Here is a 17,008-nt window from a genome sequence, read left to right as displayed (position 1 = left end):
ATTTGTACCATTATATTGATGAGTCTTATTTTAGAAATGACTTTAGTTGTAAGCAGGGCTAGCAGTTCTGAATTTCTTTTTTAATTTATTTTAATTTTTTTATTTGTTTTTTTGAGGTAGGATCTTGCTGTAGCCCAAGCTGACCAGGAATTCACTGTGTAGTCTCAGGCTGGCTTTGAACTCACAGCAGTCCTCCTACCTTTGTCTCCAAAGTTTCTTTCTTTTGTTATGTGATTTGTGTGTTGATAACATTCAGATCACATGCCCTTATCTTTTTGAAATAAAAAAAATGACAAGTTAGTAGAAGGACAAAGCGCTAACTTCAACTCCTGGTTCAATGCAGACAGTACGTGTCACATCTCTGCTACTTTAATTCACACATGAGATTGTTGAGATTACTTTGAAGACAGCGTTACAAATTAAAGTAATAGCTAAAATATCATGAAAGAAGTAAAACAATTTTATTTCCTAAGTTTATAAAGATGATCATGAGCTCTATGACTAGCTGATACATAAGTGAAGGGCATGGAAGGTTATTTCTGGAGTCAGTATTGTGAACATTCCCTGGTAAGGAGTGAGATTAGCCCGGAGGGGTTGGTAAGAAGAGGGGAGTCCTGTACATTTGATCCATGGCCACCTTGGGGAGGTGGATTCAAATCAGAGCCTGTCCAGGGTTGGTTTACTCATTTTTAAATTTTTTTAAACTTTTCTACACACAGTGAGCTGGAGGGTAGCCACACTGCTCTTGACACTTACTCTGTCAGCCCTGTGGAGAAGATCAAGCAGTACCAGGCTGGTCAGACTGTGACCTGCTTCTTAAAGAAGGTACGTAGTTGCTGCCCTGCAGTGGGAAGGCCTTCCTTCCAAGGGGTGGGGGTAGAGCTGGAGGCAGAGAGGCCATTTGCACTGGGCATCCGAGTCTGTGTTTGCCAAAACCTGTCTCAAGTGGGACCCAAACAAAGGAAGGGAACAAACCTCTCTCTGCTGGTCTCCCTTCTGCATATGACCTGGCCTGGCCACTGATCCCAAGGAGCCCTCTGACCATGACCAATATAGAGAAACTAGGCAAGAGTGTCAAAAACAGGTTCAAGAGGAAAAGGCCATTACCAGGGCAACATGGAAGTAGTGAGGATTCATGTTAAAAATGCCACTGGCTCTAAGAACCAGGTGGTGAATTTCTTGAGAGTGAGGAAACAGGTCAGTGCAGTGAGTGCCAGAGTCCAGAGTACAGTGAGGACAGGCAGAGTGACCAAGTGATGGCTGGTGTGGTCAAGTCAGTGCATGAGATTTGAAGCTGCTCAGCTCTGCTTCGATGGACAAACGTGAGTACCCTGTGAGACGCTGGCCATCAAGATGCAGCATGCAGAAGGCGGGGCGATGTGAGCACTCCCCCGAGCCCAGCAGACATGCTGCTCCAGGAAGAGGCGGGCCAGGTGGACCTTCACTTCACCCTGGAGCTGACACAGGATCGGACTGGCTCCATGGGCACGAGCATGGTTGGGCCAGCAGGATGAACTGTCCCAGAAACTGCCCGCCTTGGGGATCAGATCTGATGGCAGAACCACTTTGAAGTTACCTTTTGCCGTAGTCTCTGTATGTTAGAGTGATACTTCCAGATTAACTCCAGGTGTATGTGCCACCTTGTACATCTGCCTTACATGGATACTGGGGAATCAAACCTGGATACTTAGGCTTTGCAGGCAAGTGCCTTTACTACTAAGCCATCTCTCTAGCCCACAAAAAAAATCTTTTCTTTTATACTTATTTATTTATTTCAGAGGGAGGCAGAGTAAGAGAATGGGTGTGCAAGGGCCTCCAGCTGCTGCAAACAAACTCCATACTCATGTGCCACCTTGTGCTTCTGGACTGTGTGGGTCTTGGGGAATTGGACCTGTGTCCTAAGCTTTGCAGACAACTGCTTTAACCACTAAGTCACCTCTCCAGCCCTGCAAATATTTAAAAAAAAGAAATTAAGAATGGGGGAGCCAGTTGTGGTGGTGCACGCCTTTAATGCCAGTGCTAGTGAGGCAGAGGTAGGAGGATCAGTGCGTGTTCACTGCATTCAGGGCCGGGCCAAGTCAGCCTGGGCTAGAATGAGATCCTACTGCAAAACAAACAAGCTGGGAATGGTGGTACACACCTTTAATCCTAACACTTAGGAGGCAGAGGTAGGAGGATCACTGTGAGTTCAAGGCCAGCCTGAGACTACATAGTGAATTCCAGGTCAGCCTGGGCTAAAGGGAAACCCTTCCTTAAAAAACAAACAAAAAGGCTGGAGAGATGGCTTAGTGGTTAAGGCACTTGCCTGCGAAGCCTAAGAACACTTGTTCGAATCTCCAGGTCCCACGTATAGCCAGGCACAAAAGTGACACAAGTGCACAATGTTGCACATGCGCACAAGGGAGCACACGTGTCTGGAGTTTGTTCAAGCAGATGAAAGGCTCTGGCGTTCCCATTCTCTCTGCCTCTTTCTCCCTCTCTCTCAAATAATAAATTAATTAATAAAATTAAAAATTAGAAAATAAATTAAGGAGGAGAAATGGTAACTTGTTTGGTTACAAGGCTGCAAATATTTTGTAAAACTTATTTAATGGACAGTGCTTTTTGGTGCCTTAGGGCCTCCAGCCACTGCAGCCGAACTCCAGACATGTGCGCTCCCTTGTGCACCTGTGTGACCTCGCATGCTTGTGTCGCCTTGGATGTTTGGCTTACAAGGATCTAGAGAGTCAAGCATGGGCCCGTAACTGCTAAGACATCTCTCCAGCCTTATTTTCAATTTTTTTGTTTTAAAGTAGAAGTAAAGAATTAGAATTGCATTTTAAGTTAAAATGGAGAAAACAAAAATACCTGTCTAATTGGGAAAGTAAATTAATGGGTTTCAAAATATTCAACAAGCAACGCACAGTTCAACATATTAGTCGTTAATTGTACAAATGGAAGGAAATACAGATTATAGGGTGAGAGTTAAATAAGTGAAATGTTTGCCTTTCATAAAGCTTGGCTATAGTGCAAAGCAGTGTGTAATCAGGTGCCCGGTTATGTGTTCCAACCCCAATGGGACAGGAGTCCCAGAAAGAAGAGATTACTGTGACTCATTCCAGCTGGAATGTCAGAGGACGCTGCCCTTGGATAAAAATTCCTCACAGTTGGCAAATCTTCTTCCTCAAGCAGTCTGAGCACACCACTGATAAAATTCCCTTTAGTTACCTCCTGCCTGTGGGAGTCCGATGTGTTAAGAGTTGTGCACACAGCTGGTCGTGATCTGACCGCACGTCTGTCACACTCACCTTCATGTCCTTCCTGTCGTCATTCACGCTGGCTCCTATACCCAGAGTATCCTCCACGCCTCACACCCTTCCAGGCTCAGCACAGATCCTCTTCCCTCATGACCAGTCCCCAGTGGACATCTGTCTCTTGTTCTACTTCCTAACGTTGCTTGTAGCTGTAGCTATTTGCACGCTCATTTGACTTACTGCTTACACTGGACGTAACCAAAGTGAAAGGCAGAGCCAGGCTTTTATTTCTCCTATGATGCCATTGACAAAGTTATTTTGGGGTAACTTTTCCTTTTATTTGAGTTGAGAGTTAGTGTCTGTTTAGGGCAGGATACTCTAAAACAGTGGGGAATAACGATCTGAATTGATTTAGAAACAAACATTGGTCCCTCCTTGTGCATGGGGACAGCTTTCAATGGCCTTTTGTGCCTCTGCTGACACACCAGCGAGGTGGGTGCTCTGCTAGGCTGGGCAAGCTGGCCTCAGTCTAGCCCCTGAGTCATGGAGGTTGGGCAGCTCCAGTGGGGTATGAAGTGGGTTTCTGTCCCTGGGTGGGTGTAGGGTTAGTGTCTTTTCAGCCTCGTGGATGTAGAAGAGTTTACGTCATAGTGCAGGGTTAGAACAGTGCTGTACCCATTTCTTTTTTCTTTTCTTTTTTTTAAATTTTTTATTTATTTATTTGAGAGCGATAGACACAGAGAGAAAGACAGATAGAGGGAGAGAGAGAGAATGGGCGCGCCAGGGCTTCCAGCCTCTGCAAACGAACTCCAGACGCATGCGCCCCCTTGTGCATCTGGCTAACGTGGGACTTAGGCTTCACAGGCAAGCGCTTAACCGCTAAGCCATCTCTCCAGCCCCACCTATTTCTTTTTCTCCTCAGTACAATGTGATTAAGAAATGGCTTGAAGTGGACGTTGCACCAGATGTCCGAGGGAGAATTCCCTTGTTGCTCACTTCTCTCAGCTTCAAGGTCAGTAATGTTGTTCACGTTTAAGGCTTGGTTTGGGAGGTAACTTGCTGTATATACTTAAATAGTATGTTTTTGGATAAATGATAGACCTTTATAAAAACATAAGAGGAATTTTTTTTTTAAATGCTTTCAGGTGCTGAAACATCCAGATAAGAAGTTCCAGATTGGCCAGGCTTTGAGGGCCACTGTGGTGGGCCCCGATTCCCGCAAGGCCTTCTTGTGTCTCTCACTCATAGGTGTGGCATGAAGAGATGCCTGCCAGGGGAGGGGGGGTTGGGAAGGACCATAGAAGGGTTGAAGGGTGCCTTCAGTGTTGGAATCCTGAGAAAGCCAGTGTAGAACATTGTTTTTTTGTTTTGTTTCCCGTCCTGGGGTTGTGCTCTCTTGCCTGTGAATGACTACCGTTCTCTGGGTTTCTTTTATCTACACTTGGCTTCCCCGAGTCCCTTAGAAGAGGTTGTCCTCTGCACGGCCTTGAGACCCTGGGCTACTGGGTGAGGTGTGCGTGGTACGCACCATTGTTGTGGTCTGCTCAGCCTGGACGTCCCCTGGTCTGGGGGGCCTTCATCTCTCTAGCCTGCAGTAGGCCAGGCTTCCAGCTACTTTCTTGTCATTTCCTCTCCCATCAGGTCCTCACAAGCTTGAGCCAGGGGAGGTGGCCATGGGCAGAGTGGTGAAGGTGACACCCAATGAAGGGCTGACTGTTTCCTTCCCCTTTGGGAAGGTAGGGACAGTCAGTGTGTTCCACATTAGTGACTCCTACTCTGAGGCCCCTCTGGAGGACTTCGTTTCCCAGAAGGTTGTCAGGTAAACCTCACTGTTTTTTTCTTCTACCTACCCATGCAATTGGAGGATGTTCTTAATTATAAAAATAGCGTATAGGGTTTTTATTTTGGTTTTGGCTTAATTTGGTATTTTTCTCCAGAAGTATTTAACAGGTTGTTTATAGTTGTTTAAATTGAACTACTGAAACCTGTCAACATTTGGCTTCCTTCCAGTTGTTTCCTGGGTGCTGGTTTCATATCTTGGCTAATACAATTGATTTTTTTTTTTTTTTGCTAGAAAGAAATTTCAAATGTATAAAGTACAGAGTGTACATCTCTTATTTTAAATATTTTACTTATTTTTTTGCAGTGTATGAGAGAGTATACTAGGGTCTGTAGCCACTGCAAGTGAACTTTTAAAAGTATTTTTGTTATTTTATTTATCTTATTCTATTTTTGGTTTTTCGGGGTAGGGTCTCACTGTAGCCCAGGCTGACCTGGAATTCACTATGGAGTCTCAGGGTGGTCTCGAACTCATGGCGATCCTCCTACCTCTGCCTCCTGAGTGCTAGGATTAAAGGCATGAGCCACATTGCCTGGCTATTTATTTTATTATTATTATCATTATTTTTTTTTTTTGAGGTAGGGTCTCACTCTGGTCAAGTTGACCTGGGATTCACTTATGGAGTCTCAGGGTGGCCTTGAACTCACAGTGGTGATCCTCCTACCTCTGCCTCCCGAGTGCTGGGATTAAAGGTGTGCACCACCATCCTCAATTTAGATATTCTTTATTGTTGTTTGATGTTACTGAGGCAGGGTTCTCACTATGCAACCTTAGCTGGCCTATAGACCAGGTTGTCCTTGAACTGTCTTCCTGACGCCTGCCTTCTGCATACTGGAATTATAGGCATGTGCCATCACACCCAGCTCTGACACTTTATATTCCCAATTTTAATTTTACTTATTGCATGGGCAAAAACTGATCTGGGGCTGCTTTTTGTGATCTTATATTTCTTTAAAAAAATTATTTATTTATTTGAGAGGGGGAGAGAGAATGAGCATGTCAGGGTCTCCAGCTGCTACAAACTCCAGACGCATACGACACTTTGTGCATCTGGCTTACATGGGTCCTGGTGAATTGATTCTTATTCCTTTGGCTTTGCAGGCAAGTGCTTTAACAGCTAAGCCATCTCTCCAGCTGTACTTTTTTTTGTCTAGCTTTTTTAAGAGTAAGAGAGAAAATTAGCCAGCCAGGGCCTCCAGCCACTGCAATCAAACTCCAGACACATAAGCCACGTGATGTGACCTTGATTGTATCACCATGTGCATCTGGCTTATGTGGGATCTAGGGAGTTAAACATGGGTCCTTAGGCTTTGCAAGCAAGTGCCTTAATCACTAGGTCATTTCTGTAGCTCATCTTCCATTTCTTATATAGGTGGTTACTTTTCATTGTTACTAGAACCTTACACCTCTTCTGCCTTTGATTTCTAATTCGTTACATTTTTTTTTGTTCATTTTAATTTATTTATTTGAGAGTGACAGGGAGAGAGAGAGAGAATGGGCGCGCCAGGGCCTCCAGCCACTGCAAATGAACTCAATGTGTGTGCCGCCTTGTGCGTCTGGCTAATGTGGGTCTTGGGGAATTGAGCCTTGAACCGGGGTCCTTAGGCTTCACAGGCAAGCGCTTAACCACTGAGCCATCTCCCCAACCCTCATTACATTTTTTATTTAATTAATTTATTTGAGGGCTGGAGAGGCAGATAGAGAGTATGGGCACTCCAGGGCCTCAAGCCAGTGCAAACAAATTCCAGATGCTTATGTCACCTTGTGCATCTGGCTTAAATTGGTACTGGGGACTTGAACATAGGCCCTTAGGCTTCACAGGCAAGTGCCTTAACTGCTAAGCCATCTCTCTAGCCCAAGTCATTACATTTTTTTTTAATATATTTTTTTATTTGACAGAGAAAGAGGGGGAGGGAGAGAATGGGCACCCCAGGGCCTCCAGGAACTGCAGATGAACTCCAGCTGCGTGAGCCCCCTTGTGCATCTGGCTAACATGGGTCCTGGGGAACTGAACCTGGGTCCTTTGGCTTTGCAGGCAAATGCCTTAAGGGCTAAGCCATCCCTCCAGCCCTACTTTTTTTTATATTATTTATTTATTAGAGACAGAAAGGAGAAAGAGATAGTGGGAATGGGTGCACCAGGGCCTCTAGCCACTGCAAATGAACTCTAGCCTCATGTGCCCTGGATGATCGAACCTGGGTCCTTAGACTTCACAGGCAAATGTCTTAACCACTAAGCCATCTTTCCAGCCCAATTAATTACATTTTAATTTGAAACATTCATGTTTTTAATTTTAAAATTCATCTGTATTTCCTGTGAAAGGACATTAATGTTTGGGGAAAATGCTTTGTTTATAAATGGCATGAACTACTTCACTTACCCAGCATACTTTTTTGGCTCTTTTTTTCTTTTTCTTTCTTTTTTTTTTTTTTTTTTTTTTTGCTTGCTGGCTTGTTTGGAGACATGGTCTCATGTAGCCCAAGCTATCTGTAATCCTTCTACCTCGGCCTCTCTCAAGTGCTGGGGATTATAGGTGTACATCACCATGCCCTGTTTTCTTAGAGTTCTAAGACCATTTTGTAACCTGAATAAATTGGCCTTGAAGAGGCAGATTTTAACTCGATACGATAAAGCCAGCTAGTAGAACTCCTACCTTCAAAAGGCAACAACTGGAAAATAGTAGTTGCCTTCTCCGTCTCAAGTGTCCCTATCTTAGGTGTCAACTTCTTACCAAAGCTAGACAGCACAAAATACCCAGAGCCTGGACGGAGAAAGGAGTCCTCGATGAGTCCTAGAGACATCTAGAATCAGTCATCCCTGGTTTGTCTGCTCAGGCTTATGAAATGAGGGTGTGAACTTCAGCTACATGTATTCATCTTAAGTGCTGTTTGTGACAGCCAGGCCTTTGAGTACCATAAAATTAGAGTGCCTTCATGTGTCAGATGTAGGTGCACCATCCCCTGAGGCCCTTTCCAGCCTGAAGTGCTCTAGTACCTGTTATAAAAGGTAGACACCTGTCGTGGGAAAAATTTGGATTCTTGTTGCTGAGATCCTTTCTACCTCTAGTCTTCCATTTTTACAGTCATTTTAAGGGTGAATCCATAGCTTATGGGTAGCAATTTGGGCTGAAACACCTGGGAAACCCAACACAAGAGTCAACCTTGCTTTCCCTTCTCAGAACCTCTCGACTTGGGGCCTTGGGCCTTGCTGCTCCGCCTTGCTCGTGGGCGGCCAAGTCTTCACTTGGCCTCCTTGCCTGTGGCTTTCTGTGGTTCATCTGTCTCCTTACAGAGACTGCGTTCAAGATTTTGTGTGTACTTGGTCTTATCTTTTTTTTTCTCCTTGTTTTATCTAGGTAGGGTCTTATTCTAGTACAGGCTGACCTGGAATTTACTATGTAGTCTCAGGGTAGCCTTGAACTCATGGCAGTTCACCTACCTCTATCTCCTGAGCGCTGGGATTAAAGGCATGCACCACCATGCCCGACTTTATCTCTTAAATACAGATGCTCCTCAGTGTTTGATTAAAAAAAAAACAACTAACCCTACTGAAAGTTGAAGCTACCCGAAGGTGAAAGTGCTCTGCATATACTTGACTACCGAGCGTGCCAGCTCGAGCAGCCTGGTGCAGCGCTGTAGAGCGCCCCGTGCATTTCCCTGTGGTCGTGGGGCTGCTGTTACTGCCGCGCATGAGAAGACTCCGCCTCATCCCCAGCCTGGGAAAAGAGCAAACTTCAAAGTGTAGTTTCTACTTGATGCCTATCACATTTACCCCTGGTAAAGTCAGAGTCTTCAACCAGGCCATCATAAGCTTGGGTCTGACTGCACACTGTATGGCTATGAGAGCCTTCTTGGGAGCTTTTTTTTTTTTTTTTTCCTCCCAGTACTTTTCTTGGGTAAGAAAAGGTGGGAGCTAGGGAGATGACTTAGCAGTCAAGGCACTTGCCTGTGAAGCCTGAAGACCCATGTTCAACTCCCCAGATCCCACCTAAGCCAGATGCACAAGGTGATGCATGCACAAAGTCACACTTGTGCACAAGGTGGCACACGCATCTGGAGTTCAATCACAGCGGCTGGAAGCCCTGGCGCACCAATTCTCTTTCTCGCTTACTCTCATTAAAAAAGGGGGGGCAGTCTGTTGGGCTTACCACCCCCTACCCCCCCCCCAATAAAAAAGAAGAGAATGTGGTACTGCTCATACTCTCCTAATCAACAAACTAGAAAACTCCAGTCTCCAGGGCTGGAGGGATTGCTTCATGGTTAAAAGCACTTGCCTGCAAAGCCTGACAACCTGTGGAAAGCCAGGTGGATTTTGTTTGTAGTGGCTAGAAGCCCTGGCATGCCCATTCTTTCTCTCTCTGAATATATCTGCCTGCAAATAAAATTTGACAGAAAAAAACAAAAACAACAAAACTGTAGTCCAGAGAAGTGGCATGACTTGTCCAGAGTCCCTCAGTAGGCTTTCATTAGATGGAAGAAGCAGAACCCAGATCTCCTGTCCCCTCACTTTTGCCTGTTGGGCAGCCAGTGGAGAAGCAGCTCAGGCCTTTGCCATGTCCAGAGATACCAGCCATGGAGTTTGTCCTCTTTTGTTCCCATTCCAGATGTTATGTCTTGTCTGCGGCAGGTGATACGTTGACATTGTCACTTCGATCATCCAGGTGAGTGTTGGTGCTGGGATAAAAAGGAAGGACTCACTCAGGATTGAGGGTGGCCTACATGTACCTGCCACAAAATTTGAGGTTTCCTCTCTTATCTGCCATCCACCTTTTACTCTGAACCTCATAGCCAAAAAAGCTGGGGACATTCACGTTGCTGGAAGAATGCTTTTGACTCAGGCTTTTGTCTCCCAGGGAGAAATCCCAAGGTTACAAGTTGGTGCCAGGGAGGGGAAATGGTCTGGTTCTCTGGGTTCCGTAGTAGGAGCAGAATGGAGTGAATGGGGTGGCCTGCATTCTGCTTTCTGTGTGGTTGGGACTGGGGGTTGATAAGGCCAGGCTTTAGATTTGGTGTCTCTCTGGCTTGCTTAGCATTGGCCTGCTCTCAAACGTAGAGCCCTAGCTTGGCAGGACTACAGAAGAGAGCAGGCAGGGCCCTGGAGGTTACGCTCTACTGCTAAGTGCAGGTGCAGATCATTACCCGTGGACTGTGCGCATTACGGGAGTATTGGGTTGAGGGTGGCAATGAGGTTAAAGACGTGTGTGTGAGAGCCTTTTACACCTTCAGGACAAACCCGGAGACAAAAAGCAAAATAGAAGATCCAGAGATTAACTCCGTCCAGGACATTAAGGAAGGGCAGCTCCTTCGGGGCTACGTGAGGTCCGTCCAGCAGAGCGGTGTGCTGTTGGGGTGAGTGATGTGGGGCGCTGGGACTTCTGCAGCCCGGTCCAGAGTCCAGAGACCAGGTGTCTTCCCTAGCTGCTTGCTTGCTTTCTTTTTTTTCTTTTTTGTTTGTTTTTCGAGGTAGGGTCTCGCTCTAGCTCAGCCTGACCTGGAATTCATTCTGTAGTCTCAGGGTGGCCTTGAACTCTTGGTGATCCTTCTACCTCTGCTGGGATTAAAGGTGTGCGCCACCATGCCTGGCCCTGGCTACTGTCTTGATGTAGGTCCCACTGCTTTCCATGGTCAACTTTGATGTGAATGTAGAGGAAAGAGAACTTAGGACTTCTCACCAGTTTTGTTTGTGTTTTGCTTTCCTTCTTTTTTTTTTTTTTCAAGGCAGGGTCTCATTCTAGCCCAGGCTGACCTGGAATTTACTATGTAGTCTCAGGGTAACTTTGAACTCATGGCACTCCACCTACCTCTGCCTCCCAAGTGCTGGGATTAAAGGCATGCGCCACCATGCACAGCTAATGTTTGTTTGTTTTTTAATTATTTAGTTATTGGGGGGGGAGGTGTGCCAGAGCCTGTGGCGACTGCAAACAAACTACAGGCGCATGTGCCACCATGGGCATCTGGCTTACATGGGTTCTGGGGAATCGAACCTTGGTCCTTAGTTTTCACAGGCAAGTGCTTTAACTGCTAAGCCATCTCTCCAGTCCTGATTGTGAATTTTTACATCTTCACACACAGTGTTTCCTGCCACCAAACACTGCGCCTTCTCTGTTATTTTATTTCCTCTTTTCCCCCTGTCTGTGTAGCAGTTTGAGATTTAGACATTGTAATATTATGGGGGTTTAATAAAAAGTAAAACAAAAAACAAGCACAAGCAACTTTGCTAGAGATGTAGCTCAGTAGTAGAGCCCTTGCCTAGCTTGCCAATTCCCAGTACCTCAAATAAACAGAATCCCTAATCATATGTTCGTGGTGGTTGGTAATTTTTTTCCAGTTTACGGTGCCCAGTTTATCCTCCTGAGTGCCAGGAACTGATGTCCCATAAATGTTGTCACAACCTGGGGCCCTGTGAGAATGGACCCACTGAGTGTGGTTGGAATCCTGTTGTATTTCTGACCCTACTCTTGTCTGTCTCCTTTTAGCCTTGGCCCCTCAGTTGTGGGTTGGGCTCAGCACTCACACGTCTCCCAGAGCAGCACGCCCAAGAAAGAGCTTTATCACCACTACCTCCCTGAGGGAAGGCTGCTCACTGCCAAGATCCTGAGGTGGGTACGCGCTTGCTGTCCGGTGGCAGTGAGGTGAAGCAAACCTCTTTCTGTTGGTGCCTGGAAGATTTAGAAGTAGTCTCGGAACACAGTGGCTTGGGTAGGAGGGCATGCAGTAGTGGGTGGGCAAAAGGCCTTTCTTTACGTGGAGCTTTTGGTCTCGGTCCCTGACTAGACGCAGCCTGCTGCTGGGGATGGAGCAGGACAGACGCGTGAACTAGTTCTGGGGCTGCGGGGTGGACCCCAGGGCATATGGGGCAGGCCCAGGCCTGGCCGATGTGAACAGAAGGCCTGGGCTGCCTGTGGCACCCTATGTTCCTTTTTGTCTTCACTCCCACTGCCCCTCTCTCCCCGCCCTAGAGTGAACCACCAAAAGAACCTGGTCGAGCTGTCACTCCTACCCGGTGACACCGGGAAGCCGGATGTATTCTCTGCCTCCCCGGAACTGCCACTTGGGAAGCCCGAGGCAAGGAGAGGGGAAGCCGAGGAGCGGGACCAAAAAGGAGAAGAGAAGAAGAAGCGGAAAAGGAAAGACCAGAAGGGACAGAGGGAAGTGAAGCTTCCTAGCCAGAAGAAAGAGCCCCAGGGGTCCCGCGGGAAGAAGCCGGGCAAACGGGAGTGCCAAGAGCGTGCGAGGGAGCAGGTGAGGCCCCGGGGCCACGCCCGCCTCGCCCCGCCTCTGAGGGGGGGGGCAGCAGTGCGGGGGAGCAGGAGGCCCTAAGCATCCCCCACTGCCATTTCAGGAAATAGTGAACAAGAGGCCAAAGGAGGCGTGTGTGCCTGAAGAGGACGACAGCGGCGTGGAGGTGTATTACCGGGAAGGGGAAGATGAGCTCGAGGAGCCGAAGGTGCTTCCCAAGGTAAGGCCCCGCTGAACGGAGAAAAGGCTTTCAGGGAGGAGCTCCATGGCTTCCTACCAGTGAGCTGGGCTGTTTCCCCCTCATCCCCTTGACATTGATCCCTGTAACATGGATGGTGGTGACTGGGACCTTCATTACCTCACCTGGTCTTCCTCTCCTTGAGGATGGGAATTGCTAACTCTAATAGCAGGTTTACTGAGTGCAACTGCATGAAATCAGGTGTGGTCAGATGGAGGGAAGGCACTGGGCCCGCAAGCCTGTGTTCTCCCCTGAGAACTAATGAGCGGAGAGGATGGTGTGGAGGTCTCAACATGATGGGCAGGGCTTCTGGGATGTCCCTGCTGTGATTTCCTCAGTGAGTTGGGCCTAGCAGGTTTTTAGGTGTGGCCATGGGCTGGGGAGCAGGGGACAGCCTGATATGTGCTTCCTAGTGTCCTGTGATCCTACAGGGGGGGCCCACAAAGCCCGCCGAGGTTCCCCGGCTACAGCTGTCTTCAGGCTTCCTTTGGGATGTGGGACTCGACTCTCTGACCCCAGCCTTACCACCCCGAGGAGAGAGCTCAGACAGCGAGGAGGATGAACAGCCGCAGCAAGCCACGGTACTGCATTTGCCAAAACTTTCTCCAAAGCAGAGACCCCTTCGTTCCTGACTTGTGTCCTGTCGAGCTTGGGTATCTCTCTCTGAGTGGGACTGGAGTTGTAAACTATCCTGTAAACCCACTGCCTCCACCTCAGATTGCCCTGGCTTTAGGGAACAGGTGACTCACTTGCCTGCCTTCCATCGCAGCAGAAGAAAAGCAAGAAGGAAAAGGAGTTGGAGAAGCAGAAGGCAGAGAAGGAGCTGTCCCGCATCGAGGAGGCGCTGATGGATCCTGGGCGACAGCCCGAGTCAGCAGATGACTTTGACCGGCTGGTGTTAAGCTCCCCCAACAGCTCCATCCTGTGGCTGCAATACATGGCCTTCCACCTGCAGGCCACGGAGATCGAGAAGGCCCGAGCTGTGGCCGAGAGGGCCCTGAAAACCATCTCGTTCAGGTTTGGCCTTCGGCTCCTCCACTGCTGGTGCGGGAGGGCTTCAGATCGGGGGCACTGCATCACCTCAACTTCCACCTTGCACTTTGCCACCACGGGCAGCCCAGTGGCAGTTGGGGCGCTTGCATCAGCACCCGTGGGCTCCCGGGCTCATTCTCATAAGTGTGGCCACCTGTGAGACATCTGCTCACTTACATTTTATGGTCCTCTTCACTGAAGTAGTTATGGTAACATTGATTACTCTCTCTACTTCATAAGGTTCCAGATTTAGACAAATAGAATGGGGAGAACATGGTAGTGTCTTAGGTAGAAACTCCTGTGATGGCGGCTTCCAGGCAGAACAGAGCTCGCTTTCTGAAAGCTGGCAGAGGAGAACGCCAGTCATTTGTTTCATTCCTTCAGTTTGGGAATAGAATCAGACGCAAGAGTCAGCTTCCAGCCCAGACATAGACAAGCTTGTGATCTGGAATGGAGGCAGGAATTAAGGGAACCTCAGGCAGCACAGGGGGCAGGAGTGAGGGCAGAGGCACAGCGGTTTCTGGAGCTCTGAGGGGCAGTGGGGAGAGGCTGCTAGTGCTCCCACTTAGGGTGGACCTGAGGACACGGTGTTGCCTGGGAGGAGGAAGCAGTTCTCGGATATTCCAGACAGAAGTGGGTTTTCAAAAGCTGAGTTGATGGCTCATGTGCTGCCCACTCCACCTCCAGAGAGGAACAGGAAAAGCTGAACGTGTGGGTGGCACTGCTGAACTTGGAAAACATGTACGGCTCTCAGGAGTCGCTGACGAAGGTCTTCGAGCGGGCTGTGCAGTACAACGAGCCTCTCAAGGTCTTCCTGCAGCTGGCTGACATCTACACCAAGTCTGAGAAGTTCAAGGTAGGTGTTCAGGCTCGGTGACCAGTTGCCCAGGACCAGTACTCGGGTGCCATACCTGACTTTTGGGCTTAACTTTCTCTCCTCCCGCAAGAGAAACCCTTTCTCCTCTTCTCCACTTTGGTACAGGTAAGGGAAGTGGTGGCTTCCAAAGTAGAGGGATGGTAGATACTGGTGTATGCCTCACACCATTGACAGGCGCTGTATATAGAATGTGACATCATGGCCTCTTGTGTCCTTTCCCTCACCTGTTTTCCCCTGTCCTTTTCACACCTGTTTTCTAGTCTAGGACATTCTTACGTGGCCCAGATAGTGAGGAAGTGCCATGGTCTTGTGCTTTCCTCCCTCTGTCTCCTAGCCAGAGACCTGGCGTCAGTGAGGTCAGCCTCATTTCTCACGAGCATTACGTACGGCGTCATTAGTGCCCCTCTGAAGTGCCCTTCTCTCCTCCTGAGTATTCCTTGTCTTTACTGCAGGAAGCTGGTGAGCTGTACAACCGGATGCTGAAGCGTTTCCGGCAGGAGAAAACTGTCTGGATCAAATATGGCGCCTTTGTTTTGAGGAGGAACCAGCCTGGGGCCAGCCACCGAGTGTTGCAGCGAGCCCTTGAGTGCCTGCCTACCAAGGAGCGTGAGTGCTTTCCTGATCCCTAGGTGCCCCAGGAATAATAGGGCTCTATCTTCCCGCCCAGGGGTGGTGGAGCTTCTGAGTTAGGAAAGCCCAGAGGAGGGAACAGAGCTCGCTCACTTGCTCTCTAGCTTATATGGTCATGCCTACAATAATGTTATGTGTCAAGTACTAAGCTCCACAAAGCAATTAGTATGTATTCTCTTAGCCCTGGGACCCCTTCCTCTTCTAAGAATAGGGTATCTGCAGAGCTCACTTGTGCATTTGGCGTTAAACCTTTGGGATTCATTCCTGTAAGCATGTACTGGATCTTGGCCCAAGAGCAGAGTGTCTGCCCCTGTAACACAGTGTTGTCTGAGCATGGCACACCTCTGAGCTGGTCCTTTTTTGCAGATGTGGATGTGATTGCCAAGTTTGCCCAGCTGGAGTTCCAGCTAGGGGATGCAGAACGGGCCAAAGCGATTTTTGAAAACATGTTGAGCACCTACCCAAAGCGTACAGACGTCTGGTCGGTTTACATTGACATGACTATCAAGCACAGCAGCCAGAAAGAAGTCCGGTGAGTGAGGCTGACAGCCTGGGGGTGACTCCTGCTGGGGTGGGGAAATTGACCCCACAACTGCCCCCAGGTGTTATTGGCTCTAGAAAACCAGCTTTGACATGACTCCCCATGTCCATTCATTTTCCAACTTCTGGTCTAGGCTAAACCTGCTGGTGGGAGGCAGCCTGGGAGTCAGGAGACTTGCGATCCCTCGTGATTCACACTGCACCTGAGCCTTTCTGGCAGAACCGCATAGGCAGACTCTCACTTTTGTCCCCAGAGCGGTGGAGGTGGCAGATAATCTGGGTCCCAGGAAGGAAAGCAGCTCACCCCTGCCCTTCTGTGTTCACCTCTGTCACCCGGTGCCCCCACCCCAGCACCCTCTCGTTCTCTCGCTCTCTCTCACACTCTATGCCTATAGGCAAGTTAAGTCTTTCGGCTCATCTGGAAGATGAGGAGGGTGTTCTCTGCCCCAGGACATCCCAGAATCAGATCAGATCAATACAACAGTAACAATGGAGGTGGGGTGCCAAGTGTTAGAGGGCCTAGCACAGTGAAGTGACTGAGACCCTGAGGCAGTCACCTGTCTGTCCTTCCTCACAGGGACATCTTTGAGCGGGTCATTCACCTGAGCCTAGCCCCCAAGAGAATGAAGTTCTTTTTCAAGCGCTACCTGGACTACGAGAAGCAGCACGGCACTGAGAAGGACGTGCAGGCGGTCAAGGCGAAGGCCCTGGAATACGTAGAGGCCAAGAGCTCCATGCTGGAGGACTAGTGACCACTGGCTGTACAGTACACAGCTCCTGCAGGCCCCTGGGCACTGGGGAAATTGTTGCCTAAGGACTGTATTTAAGTGCTGCGTTTTCTGCAGCAAGTTGGGGGTGATCCTGTTAGGAAGAAAAATACTTGGTGGGGCTTTTCCCCCCCTTTTTTCCACCTTTCATGGTGCTGGAGCTTAAACCTAGTGCCTTGTACGTGCTCAGCTAGTGTTCTTCCAGTGAGCCATACCCACAGCCTTTGAAACTTGTTTTGTTTTATATAACAGTTTGTGTCATGTTTTTTTTCCTCTTTCCAGGGAGTTCCCTAGAGTCCAAGAGCAGAAAGGCCAACTCCCGTGGATCTCTTGGTCAGGATCCACTTTGTCTCTAGCAGGGTTTTGACCCAGTCAGGGGGGTGACAGGGTCTAGGAAGGCTCTCCCATGATCTTGGGGCCAGGCATTGCCTCAGCTCAGCTAGTTCCTTCTGTCCTGTTGTGGAGGCTGGGCAGATGAGATGGGAGGTCAGAGTCCAAAGAGAAATTTAGGAAACCTAGGCTACTGAGGAAACCCACCAATGTTAGCTCAATAAACCTGGTGAAGCCTCCACCTGGACCCAGCAGAGCCCAGTGCCCTCACCTCTCCAAATCT

The 17,008-nt window shown here is 48.5% G+C and overlaps 1 protein-coding gene across 2 annotated transcripts in view; it reads left to right on the top strand.

The window, feature by feature from the left end:
- The window catches only part of Pdcd11 (programmed cell death 11), a 50,058-nt gene extending 33,414 nt beyond the window's left edge, over window positions 1-16,644 (top strand). Inside the window, exons 22-36 of one of the 2 annotated variants that reach the window (XM_045141722.1) lie at window positions 720-825; window positions 4,156-4,245; window positions 4,379-4,481; window positions 4,875-5,052; window positions 9,677-9,733; window positions 10,299-10,421; window positions 11,549-11,671; window positions 12,032-12,314; window positions 12,415-12,531; window positions 12,981-13,130; window positions 13,322-13,566; window positions 14,269-14,437; window positions 14,911-15,064; window positions 15,455-15,620; window positions 16,206-16,644. In XM_045141722.1, the coding sequence (XP_044997657.1) occupies window positions 720-825; window positions 4,156-4,245; window positions 4,379-4,481; window positions 4,875-5,052; window positions 9,677-9,733; window positions 10,299-10,421; window positions 11,549-11,671; window positions 12,032-12,314; window positions 12,415-12,531; window positions 12,981-13,130; window positions 13,322-13,566; window positions 14,269-14,437; window positions 14,911-15,064; window positions 15,455-15,620; window positions 16,206-16,377 (2,236 nt within the window). In that variant the 3' untranslated portion in view covers window positions 16,378-16,644. Of the gene's footprint in view, window positions 1-719; window positions 826-4,155; window positions 4,246-4,378; window positions 4,482-4,874; window positions 5,053-9,676; window positions 9,734-10,298; window positions 10,422-11,548; window positions 11,672-12,031; window positions 12,315-12,414; window positions 12,532-12,980; window positions 13,131-13,318; window positions 13,567-14,268; window positions 14,438-14,910; window positions 15,065-15,454; window positions 15,621-16,205 lie in introns of both variants that reach the window. The other variant, XM_004659381.3, reaches the window with a different exon arrangement.
- The last annotated feature ends 364 nt before the right edge of the window (window positions 16,645-17,008 follow it).

This window comes from Jaculus jaculus, chromosome 1, assembly GCF_020740685.1.
Source record: "Jaculus jaculus isolate mJacJac1 chromosome 1, mJacJac1.mat.Y.cur, whole genome shotgun sequence".
Classification (NCBI taxonomy): Eukaryota; Metazoa; Chordata; class Mammalia; order Rodentia; family Dipodidae; genus Jaculus; species Jaculus jaculus.
The sequence above is the reverse complement of the archived record's forward strand: the minus strand, read 5'-3'. Positions and strand labels throughout refer to the sequence as shown.